The 11,911-nt window shown below is 36.9% G+C and overlaps 1 protein-coding gene and 1 non-coding gene across 2 annotated transcripts; one reads left to right on the top strand and one right to left on the bottom strand.

Annotated features, from left to right (window-relative positions):
* Positions 1-880: 880 nt before the first annotated feature.
* On the bottom strand, positions 881-953 carry trnar-ccu (transfer RNA arginine (anticodon CCU)). The gene has a single exon. It is a non-coding gene; the product is annotated as a tRNA-Arg (tRNA).
* Positions 954-1,464: 511 nt separating this feature from the next.
* On the top strand, positions 1,465-10,036 carry ift56 (intraflagellar transport 56). The gene is made up of 18 exons (XM_029505416.1): positions 1,465-1,705; positions 1,804-1,947; positions 2,603-2,695; positions 2,826-2,940; positions 3,614-3,663; positions 4,307-4,452; positions 5,270-5,441; positions 5,874-5,948; positions 6,057-6,159; positions 6,607-6,662; positions 7,016-7,069; positions 7,179-7,242; positions 7,328-7,416; positions 7,712-7,795; positions 7,890-7,959; positions 8,943-9,049; positions 9,309-9,442; positions 9,668-10,036. Exons 1-18 carry the CDS (start codon positions 1,703-1,705, stop codon positions 9,780-9,782), a joined length of 1,674 nt encoding a protein of 557 aa, XP_029361276.1. The 5' UTR covers positions 1,465-1,702; the 3' UTR covers positions 9,783-10,036.
* The last annotated feature ends 1,875 nt before the right edge of the window (positions 10,037-11,911 follow it).

Raw genomic sequence — 11,911 nt, 5'->3', positions numbered from 1 at the left:
ATTATTATCATTATTGTTAATATTGTTGCTGTTGTTGTTGTTATAAATTGTGGCAAGATGTGAAGACCAAAAGTTTCCAAAACAATGCATTCTCTATGATTGTCCTTCGTGTACAGTTTTGAGCTATGAAAGAATAGACTGCGCGGTTTCAACTCAACCAGTCGAGGCAGATGGCCACTCCCCCCGAGCTTGGTTCTGCCCAAGGTTTCTGCCTCTGAAAGGAAGTTTTTCCTTGCCATTGTCGCCAAGTGCTTACTCATCGGGGGATCTGTTGGTCTAGACCTGCATACAGTGCATACCTAAGTGAATTCAGGTGTTACCAAACGGGAAACTCTAGCAATGAAACTAGATACTAAATTGGAAACCAGACATAACTAACTCATAAAGAAAGCAATTGAATATTTTGGCTTCTGCTATTAACAAGAAAGAAATCCACTGATGTGAACCTCATCACAGAGATCTGAGAAGACTTAGACTCAAGAATTGTTGATTTGTATTCGTCTGAAAACTCCACTGTTTGCAAAACAAAACAACAAAACAACAAAAACAGTAGACAACAGGTGACGCCATGTTTACGGTATTCACTCCTTTCTATATTGCCACAGAAAAATTAAGGTAAATCTGCAGATAGTATCCCTGGAATGAAATCTACGGTACAATTCAAATGGAAAACATATCAAAAGTAACACATAAAATAATAAAAAAAAGACATAGAAAAAAATAAACAACTTAATCCAGGTCTTCTTTGTCTATATTGAGTGATTTATGATCCAAGTCAACCGTTTGTGAACCTAATACTAAAATACAGGCAAAGTGTACAGAGTGCACAGTATTTCGAACCACCTATATTGATAATTTTGAAGAATGAAAAGAAGCGAACCACCCCAGATGGGACTCGAACCCACAATCCCTGGCTTAGGAGGCCAGTGCCTTATCCATTAGGCCACTGGGGCCCTGCATCACGGTGTTTGGAAATTTTAATTTTTACACAAATTCTTTATCTATAAACAACATTTGTATCTTTGTAGTATACAAACTAGGTGTTAGAGAGGGCTTATCTGTGCAATAAATGTGATCATAAAATATATTTTACCAAAATCAGTTTGTGCGGCGCAGTCGTTCTGTTGCTAGGCAACAAGGAACAAACCACCGGGTCAAGTGCAACACAGAAGAGCCGCTGCTTCCTGTTGGTTCGTGTTGTTTGCAAATAAATTTCAGTCTATCGCAAGTTTTTTTAAATAATTGCGTTTAAAAATTGTGTTTAAACCTGTCCTATGACTGCCATCCCAGGCCTAGCCGCTCACCTCGCTTTGGATGGAACAATATTAGCACTTCGCTATCAGTATGAGTTTTAGTGCCGCACCAGTTTCTCAGTTGTTTTGCATGCGCCTTTAATTTGAAAAATACAAGAGAGGAAAACATCCTTTCCTCTCTATAACTTGACACTATTAGCCGAAGCTAGCGAAAAGAACCGACCCCGCGCTGGATCGTGAAGAACGTGTTTGTGTTATTATCAACTTTAGAAAAGATATTCAATGAAATGTGAAACTTAGGGGCTGAAAACCTTACGTTGGGTAGAGGAGACAGGAGCCAAGGTTAGCGATTTGACTCTTGTTTTAACAGAAAATAAAACTAAACGTTAGCTTGTTTATTGATTAACAAGTCTTGCTAGGTGAGAGTCCCCTCCTGAAAACACGTCGTCATGGTGAGTTAACGTCAATGGACACCTAAGTTTTGTGACCAGGACCGCCAGAATGCTCAGAGTCCAGCTCATCAATACATTTTGTCCTCGTACCTTGGCAGATCCTCTCTCGTGTGAAACCAGCTGTGGGAGGAGAGACACCAGTCAGCCTGAGTGAGAAGAAGAAGAAAAACAAAACAAAGGTTCCCCGTTTGGAGGAATATCTGCAGCAGAGAGACTATCTTGGAGCCCTCACGCTGTTGGAGGTAAAGCAAAACCAGATTGTGACTTTTTGACTGACTCTTAAGCGTTTTTCAAGGCAAACCGTTTACCAGAAAGTTGTAGATTTATAATTAACCTCTACCACACACGACTAGGATCTCAACAACGTCCAGATCTAAAAAAATAAATAAATAAATGAAAAAAAAAAAAAAGCAAAATGCACAAAAAGTGTCCCATTACAATTATCATTATTGTGCATATGTCACATTATTGTTTATATACTTACTCTAGATGGCAGATAGAGGTAGGAGGCAGGAGCAGTAGACAGGGAAGGTTGGAGGATGTACAGAGAAGCAGCTTTATTTTTGGATCTATTTTTTGTAATTTTGTGTTCCTCTATTTTACCATTTACCTGATTATATATTTTTGTCGAGAGATGCAATCATTTCCCGCTCCACTAAAAATAGCCATATAGAGGTATGGATAGTTAGAGATGGAACTGATCAGCCAATTGGCTATTTTATGCAGTTTCACTGAGTTGTTGTTGTTTTTTCCTTTTCAATATAAATATAATATAAATCCTGCTACAGGAAATTCTGTGTTGCCCTGAAAAAAGTTTCTCCCACATCTATGCAACATACATCGCTGTATTACTTGTGTGCCTCTGCTGCTGCTGACATGTTGCTGTGTCCTTTCCAGTTTCAAAGAAGTATTGGAGAGAAAGAGGAGCATGCAGACCTCTGGATTGGTTACTGTGCCTTTCACTTGGGTGATTACAAAAGAGCTATGGAGGTATTTTTCATTAAGACATGTATCTATATATGGAAACTTGTGCATAAAGGCTTTAAATGCAGTGTGCAAATTGACCAACATTTTTAATAAGGTCCAAGTGTGTTAATATTTCCTTATCATGTTCTGACAGGAGTATAAATCCCTGACTATAAACCCTGAATGTCCTGCAGAGGTGTGGGTCTATCTGGCCTGTGCCCTGTTTTTTCTGGGGCTGTATAAAGAGGCCGAGGACGCTGCGTCTAAGGGTAGGCATTCCAGGCATTTGCCTTAACCCAAATTTTGTTATGCTATTTTAAGAGATAATTTTCTAATTCATCACTGCTCTGTAGCATTATTAAGCATTTGCATATGAACTGTGAACTACTTTCAGTTTTTTAGGATCAAATTATGAAAAAATAAAGAAATAATAAAAGGTTTGAGTGCCAATTACTTGCGTATATACGATTTCTGCATACAATATATTTAAGATTCGACTTGTGACCTTTAAAGGTCAAGTTTGCGTCCTATTTATCATCACTCAAATGTTCATCAGCTATAGGATGAACAATTTGAAAATTAGCTATTAGTCTGTAATATTGAGTAAATGCGATTCTACAAAATATAATCCAAAAGCCTTTTATATTAACTTTACACCCAGATACCTCTTGAACACAATTTTGGTGTAAATCTGTCAGTAGGCAGTCCTTTGGTACTCCATTTGCTGCTTAAGTGGTAATTTATTTCTGTGATTTTGCTGTACACCTCTAGGTCCCATTAAACCACTCCTAATCATTTTACAATTTCTGTGCTGGATCATATTACAATGCTATTCAGTCAGTTATTTCTCTGTTGAGAGTAGGATGATGATGTTAATGAATTATGCCTTTATTCTCACATGGTTTGCTGTCTAACAAAATTTGGTATCTCTTATTCTTTTAGCACCAATGTCTCCACTCCAAAACCGGCTCCTCTTCCACTTGGCTCACAAGGTTGAAAAACAAATAATATTTTCCAGTTTAATTGTTGCCTCTACTATCACTCAATCATTAATAAGTTGTCCCTGAGAAACTCTAAAAGTTTGTCTCATATCAGGGAAACCTAAAGGTCTGTGCTGTATTTTCATCTTATCTTACTTGAGCTCAGTAATGAGGAAGAAAAGTGTTGTTTTTCCAGTGTCTTATTTGCTTCTGGCCCCTTTCTGTGCATGTCACCTCAAATGTTATGTCACTATAGGCACTATAGGCCTCACTATAGGCAAATAATTCTCCGTATATATATATATATACATATATATATATACGGAGACACAACAATGAGGAAGAATTATTTATACACACACACACACACACATATATATATATATATATATATATATATATATATATATGTGCAAAGTATCACACTCTCTATAGTTGCAGGCCTCTGCAGCAGCACTTAGCATATATATATATATATATATATATATATATGTGTGTGTGTGTGTGTGTGTGTGTGTGCGCGCGCATGTGTTTCCACTGTTTATTATGTTTTTGTTCAATGGTGCAATTCATATCGTTGTGCTTTCTCTCCAGTCTCACAGCACTTTTGTCACTCTGTTTGAAGTTTTCTGTTTGTCTTCAAAACATGTCTCAGTTCAATGACGAGAAGAGGTTAATGGGTTTCCACCAAAACCTGGAGGATGTGACAGAGGATCAGCTGAGCCTGGCATCTATTCACTACATGCGGTCACACTACCAGGAAGCTATAGACATCTATAAACGCCTTCTACTGCAGAACAGGTCTGTGACTTTTACATCTCTTAATCTCGTAAACTAGCTTCACAAGTCTGTTGCACTTGGGTATAGGGTCTTTATAATATCACTTTGGTGGGTGTTAGTTGTGAATGCATGATGGACCCATGAAGACAATTCATGCATTAGTGTTTCAGACCTGCTGAGCTAGCTGTCTCTAACGATGATATATCATATCTGTAGTAGCATGGGTAAAAATTAAAAGACTTTAATTCTGTAAAAAATTCTGTGCCACTTCTCTCAAAGATCCATGCTTGGCTTTGTAGCACCTGTGGCTGAAGTGGATGGACATTATTTTACAGTTGACAACAGATTTGACAGATTTATGCCTAAAATATATTTCCTCAAAAACCTGCACATGCATGAAATTTACATCACTCTGATCTTTGCCTGTTCACAGATGTGCAAAGTATCACACTCTCTATAGTTGCAGGCCTCTGCAGCAGCACTTAGCACACTTATTGTTGGAATACAAATTAGCCTACCCCTGCAAACAGTAACACTTGGAGCCAAAACTGAGTCATGCAACAATGCGCGTTCACGTCATATTTTCACATTTTTACACCATGTCATCAAATATTTGCTTGTGTCATGGTCATAAGATGGAATGAGTTCTCTGTTGAATCATCTAACTTAAGTAGTATTTAGTTGATCATCCTTGGATAATGAGCTATGTTGGATCAAGCAATGTAGACAATTTTTGAGAAACTGAAGTACCTTGTCTTGTCATCTTTTGTACATACTTTTTCGCGGTTTTCTTGTTCTTTATTTAGTACTAATATAATACTACATTTTGTCATTTCAGAGATTTTCTGGCCCTGAAAGTGTATGTGGCTCTGTGTTATTACAAGTTGGATTACTATGATGTGTCCCAGGAGGTTCTGGCCGTGTACCTACAGAGCATTCCTGATTCCACTATTGCCCTTAATCTGAAGGCCTGCAATCATTTCAGGCTCTACAATGGCAAGGCAGCAGAGGTAAAAAGCTATTGGTTTACACATTTTTACCTTTCCATATACATATTTTTATATTTTGTGTTATTGTCTGTTAAAAAGATAACTGTAAAATCCTTATGAAATCCTTATTAATATTGATAATTTATTTAGGAGGCAAACATAATAAGTCACAGCTCACTTTGTTTTACAAGTTCATTGCAAACATTTCCCACCAATGCTACCATGCACTAATAGCTAAACAATGAAAAATTCTCATCTATCTTTAGTGAGGTTAAGGTACAGTGCTTTTCTGTTTTTTCTGGTATGATAAATATCTGTTTAATGCTTTTTTAATCATTAAATGTTTCTTTGTATTATAGTTGATCTCTGATCATCCTTTTCACTGTTTTGGGGCAACTAAACGGTAGTGGTAATGGTAGTTTTTACTTCATCTTTGCATTCTCTCTCTTTCAGGCTGAACTGAAGAACCTAATCGACATCTCTTCTTGCTCCTTTGAGTTTGCTAAGGAGCTTATCCGACACAACCTGGTAAGCTCTTCACAAGCTCTGTCTCTTAGTTTGTAGGTGTGTGTGTGCATAAACGAGTGACTTACATGCCAATTTTTACACTCGGAATCTCCCCCTTGTGCACTGCAGGTGGTGTTTCGCGGTGGGGAGGGTGCGTTGCAGGTGCTGCCTCCTCTGATTGATGTAATCCCAGAGGCCAGACTCAACTTGGTCATCTACTATCTCAGACAAGGTGGGTATGTAGGTGTGTCAGTACAGTTATCTGCAACAAGATAAACAAGATTTCTATCCAAATGGATAGCACATTTTATTGTAAAATGGTAAGTGAAGACCTGAAGACATGGCATCTTTAAAACATTTTTTTTAAATAGTCTAACGCATTCACCAAGTAAACATCATTAAAATCCAAATGTAATTCAAGAACATTTACAAGATTTCAAGTAAGATGACAATGGTTCAATAAGAGACCATCACTCTCTAATGTGAAATGTGCTATGTAAAAAAAAAGATTAGTCCTCTTTCCTCATCTACTTTTTACACAGTCACATTTGGAATAAAACATTTTTATGTAATTTCAGCATAAATTTTTTCTGTGTTGCTTAACAGTTGTTGTAATTGGCAGATTTTATTGAAACATTCCACCATTTCAGGGATTCGTGTTCTTTATTTTACAATCTAGATGATGTCCAAGAAGCCTACAATCTCATCCAAGATTTGATGCCCACCACACCTCAGGTGATGATTCTCAGGATGTTGAGTTTCAATATGAAGTGTCATTTGTTTTCTGAAGTGTATTATAACTACTTGACAGTAATGAGACCTTCCCAGTTCCACTTCAGTAATAGTATAGTAGCCGTGCTTAATGGTAAAAAAGGTTCAAATTAACTTTTTTGCCTTAAGAGTGATCGGTTTTAATCTTTTACAATAAAATTGTGCTATTACTGTGATAATACAATATACAATTAATGCTAGTAATTAGTGTTCTTTTCCTGAAGTTTTTTCATCTCTTCAAAACCATTTTAATGTCACCTGAAACTGATGGGTTGGTTGATTTTTGTGTCTTGAAATTATCATATATTTTTTATCAGGAGTACATTTTGAAAGGAGTAGTGAATGCTGCATTGGGACAAGAAATTGGATCAGTGAGTGCTTCTGATAACCATAAAGAGTAACATGCACACAATAGAGAGACAAATGTGTGAATGTGAGACAAATGTTTGTTACTGTGCTTTTATCTTTTTATCTTTTCAGAGGGATCACTTGAAAATTGCACAGCAGTTCTTTCAGTTGGTTGGAGGCTCAGCTAGTGAATGTGGTACATTGAATACAGGTTTAATCAATGTGATCCTTTTAAGGAAACGCTGCGAGCGTGTGTGAATAAAAATTTTTTGCCCTTTCAGACACTATTCCTGGCAGACAGTGCATGGCCTCCTGCTTCTTCCTCTTGAGGCAGTTTGAAGATGTTCTCATTTATCTGAACTCAGTCAAGGTTAGTGATGTTCAGTACAAGTGGGCATTATAAGGCACTTTCCATTGAAGACTAATATTGTTGTTACTGTACTGTGGTATCAGTCTGTAAGATGGAGCTGAAAAAAAGACTCCCACACACTAGGTTAGAAGTGTCACTTTAGATGAAAAGTGGTGCTTGACAGATGCAGGTGTATGTTTTTGTGTTTCTCCCGGTGATTTATTCCACCAGAAAGCTGAAGCTTTGTATACTCTGTATTTCTGGACAAGTGGCTGCTTGTCTTTTTTGTGTGGGCATAACTGTTTTCTTTTTACAGGGTTACTTTTATAATGATGACACGTTCAACTTCAACTATGCTCAGGCTAAAGCGGCCCTTGGCAACTACAAGGAAGCAGAAGAGGTACTTTACATAATCGAACAGATTCCTCTTACTTAAGTGATTGAACATTATATTGCTCTAAATTTTATTGTTCTAAATTTAAATGTCTTTTTAGGTTTTTCTGCTCATTCAGAGTGAGAAGATCAAGAATGACTATATTTACCTCAGCTGGCTGGCAAGATGCTGTATGTATAAAACTTGTGTAATGCTTATTTATATTTAAGAACAAAATATCTATATACAAGTGAATTGCATTTTTGTCCCATTATACACACAAGAGATGTACGTAGATTTAGACTTAAAATGAACTGAAAATATGCCTTTGAAAAGTGACTTAAGGAAAATGTGAAAATATTTATTATTTACAGGCATTCCATTGCAAACAAAAACAACATTAAAAGTAAAAATAACTGAAATTCAATCATTTATAACACGGGTTACAAAATCCACAGTTTTAATGTAAATACAATTTCAATCTGGACAGAGTTTCAAAAAAATTGAAATAATGAATGTCTGTTTTATTTTTTTTTTCTTTTGAGAAATCACAGCATAATCTAGTTTTAGCACAAAAGTAGTGAAACGCTTTAGAATGCTGAAATTGCTGATATTTTATAACATTACAACATATTTTACAACAATAACAATAACAACAGTAAAATTAAATTAACTATACGTGTAACTAGCTGTTAACTGTTAGCAGGGAAGTCTAGGAGTTGACATTTTACATATAGAACGAACAAGAGTGAAAGAAGCACCAAAAGAGGACTCTGTCAGTCCCTCAGTTTTTATTGGCGGATTTTCATCTGTGTTAGGCATCAGCTGCATAAAGGCAAGGTCTTTTTATTAAGACATGAGCAACATTACAGTACTGTACAGCTGTTGGAATAAAAACACAGAGAACACTAAGACTGAGATCTGAATCAAAAATCACTGTCAGATTCCTAGCCTGAGGCCTGTAAAGATTTTGGGGTTACTATTGGAGCTAGACTCTGCAGCTCTAAGAAATGAAAATCTCCATGAAAAAAAAAAAATTCTTCTTTTCTTGGTTTAATCCAGATCAATAAAACTTGCCCAAAGGCATTTAAAATCTTCCAAATTTCCATCTATGAAAATTGCCAAAACTGGCTGTGAATGATGGATTATTGAGCTCATGTGTTGTTCTTGTTAGACATCATGAACCAGAAGTGTCAGCTTGCCTGGGAGCTCTATCTGAAGATGGGCACTTCCTCGGATTCCTTCAGTTTACTGCAGCTCATTGCCAATGACTGCTACAAGGTGACTTCTTCTACCCCATATCATCTGCTCTTACCACTTCAATAGAAATAATGCAAGTTTGGTCTTGTTATTCATGGTACTCTCTCTGCTTCAATCAAGGGAGAAGAGTTCTCTTCTAAAGTTTTTGAAATGCATCTGGAAGTGTTAGCAAACATGTAGAGCTCTGTATAAGCTCTTTCCATGGATGTCTCATTTTGTGGAGAAGTGGTTTAATCTATGACTGGTTTCAGTGGGTCATGAATTCAACTTTCTATTTCAGATGGGCCAGTTCTACTATGCAGCCAAAGCTTTTGATGCACTGGAGAAGCTGGACCCAGAATCGAACTACTGGGAGGGCAAGCGAGGTGCATGTGTTGGCATTTTCCAGCTCATATTGGCAAACAAGGAATCCAAGTATGTTGATCTCTCTTTTTTTGTGTGTATGTTCTGCACCGTAGTTTGGGTTAGGGAATTTAAACATTTTTCTTTGTAATCCCTGTCATTACCCAGTAAAACATTAGGACTTGCACATCAAACATCAGTGGTGTGTTTAAATGGATGTAATGTCTAAAATAGAAAAAAAGGGGGAATGCATTCCTGATTTAATGTGTTCCCTCACATATCCTGTTTGTGTTGTAGGGAGACACTTAAAGAGGTGGTACCCTTGCTGCGAAATTCAGGAAATCCCCAGGTTGAATACATCATCCGAGCTCTGAGGAAGTGGGCCAAAGACAACAGAGTTCTCCTCTCATGACATCTGACAGAATTTAACTTCACCTCACTGTAGGCCTCCAGCAAGAATAGCAACATTATGCAGAAATCAGCAGTTTTTGCTTTGCATTTGGCCATTTCAGTGACTTGTATGAATTACATCAATGCCACATGAAGAATATTGAGCTATTATATCTGATATAAAGTCTTGCTTTGTAATGGAAAATACAATTTAGAGTTATAATTATCCATGTACTTTTATATTTGTATTAAAATAAATGTTTTGTGTTTTGTAAATTACTTTTGTGTTTTCATTTGTGTTAAGGTCATTTTGGTAACTGTGCATCTTTTATTCTTTGCTTTTGATAAGTACTACCAAAATGCTTGGATAATTTAACTGGCAGGATAACAAAGAAAAGAACAGCAAGTGTAAAGATGTGAACTGTGAAGGAAGATTTCAAACATTATGTTCCCTGTTTGTTTTACAGATTTTAAAACAAATGTTCTTGCATGAACTCTGATGACCTGATCTGAGTTATTTTCTCAGACTTTACAAGGCTCTCTCAGAGCTGAGGACAGAAAACATTGCGCAACATTTTTCTCAAGCTGATCGGATGATCTGATTGGTCTTCACGTGTAAAACTGGGGGAATGCTCTTTCAATAGGTAATTTGCCAACTGGGCAGGAATTTCCACACTGTATAATAGGTAGAGGTTTAGAGCGGGCAACAGCAAATGCTCTTTGGTGTAACAATTTCATCCACCCATTAGATCTATCACACAACACAAATTACAAAGATCACTGAAAACTGTATTGCCCCATTTGCTGTAATTAAAAGCATCCCTGCCTAATTTAAAAGTCAAAATGTTTTATGGCAATTCATATTTCTCTTTGAACCTCACTGCACTGAATGATGAATGACCAGTTTGACATGAGAAGGCAGAGTCAGTGTTTTAGGTGTGTACCTGCCTAAAGTTTGCTGCATCCTCGGCCCCCCTCTTCAAATGTGGCTTAGCTAACGCAGGCTAACATGCCATGGTCAAGCTAAATCACAGTGTCACTCTCATTGCTAACCTTAGATGCTGTTAACAGTGCAACTCTAATGGGACTGAAGAGTTTGAACTGATCAGCATTCATATGTCTGGTTGAGATCTGATATTCCCAGTAAGCACTCGAATGACTGATTGATGGACACAAACCTCCTTTCAGGAGGGTTTAACAAATATCCTTTGTTTTACATTATTGTTTGCAGTGTTTTCACCATTAGTATACATTCATATCTCTTAAACTTTACACATTACTACTGAATGTGCAATTACTGCCGGTGCCTCATCTCCGGATGCTGCTGACATTCTCCCCTGGGGACATGGAAAAGATTGCTTGTAATATAAGTCTCATGTAAAAACCTTATGCGACTCTTTTAAAGGGCACTTTAACTGTATGAACATTTCCCAGCAGACCTCCACCAGGTAATCATTTAATAAACGGTGTCTGAATGGCAAACATCAATTTTAATATCAAATCAATTGCTTGATGTTCTGGCTCCATTTTCAATTGAATCCAAGTAACTTTGGTTACATTGTCTCAGTATATGATTTTATATATTTATAAAATCTATATTTATATATATATATATATATATGTTTAAAAAGTACATGACATCAAATTTTGACATTAACAAATCCCATGACTTCTCATTGGCCTAAATATTCTTAACCACAATTGTCCTTTGATCAACATTATTTTATTATATGTCTCCGAGAGGGGGACATTTGTGTTTTGATTAAAAATTAACCTAACACTGCAATACGCTGCACATTTGCAGGTCTGAGCTTATTTCTCTGACAACAGAAACCATTAGAAGTCTGAACCAAGGCACATATAGAGGAAGACTCTTTATTCAGTTTTAATGAATTGAAAATCACATATTCATATTTTTCAGTGCACAGTATTTTTATATATCTGGTTGGGAATATCAAGAAGTGGTGATCAGTGTAAGCCTATCATCTGTGTTGTGTTGCAAATCCAGTGAACTGGCCTCGTTTAGGATCTGATGGAGTGTGAGCTGGTGCCATTGTGGAAAAATGCATAATGAAGCATTTTCTGAAAGCGAGGCAGTAGCCGGAAATGTGTGTAGGGGACGGAGCCTGCAGTCTATGTGGGGATGCACAC

This window comes from Echeneis naucrates, chromosome 1 (genome assembly GCF_900963305.1).
Source record: "Echeneis naucrates chromosome 1, fEcheNa1.1, whole genome shotgun sequence".
In the NCBI taxonomy this organism is placed as follows: domain Eukaryota; kingdom Metazoa; phylum Chordata; class Actinopteri; order Carangiformes; family Echeneidae; genus Echeneis; species Echeneis naucrates.
This window is presented reverse-complemented; position numbering and strand designations above follow the sequence as displayed.

What these genes read in the sequence shown, in the direction of transcription:
- ift56 (XM_029505416.1), top strand. An exon ending in CGCCTTCTACTGCAGAACAG is followed by an intron (nt 4,453 to 5,269) that starts GTCTGTGACTTT and finishes TTGTCATTTCAG; the next exon opens with AGATTTTCTGGCCCTGAAAG. An exon ending in TTGGCAAACAAGGAATCCAA is followed by an intron (nt 9,443 to 9,667) that starts GTATGTTGATCT and finishes TTTGTGTTGTAG; the next exon opens with GGAGACACTTAAAGAGGTGG.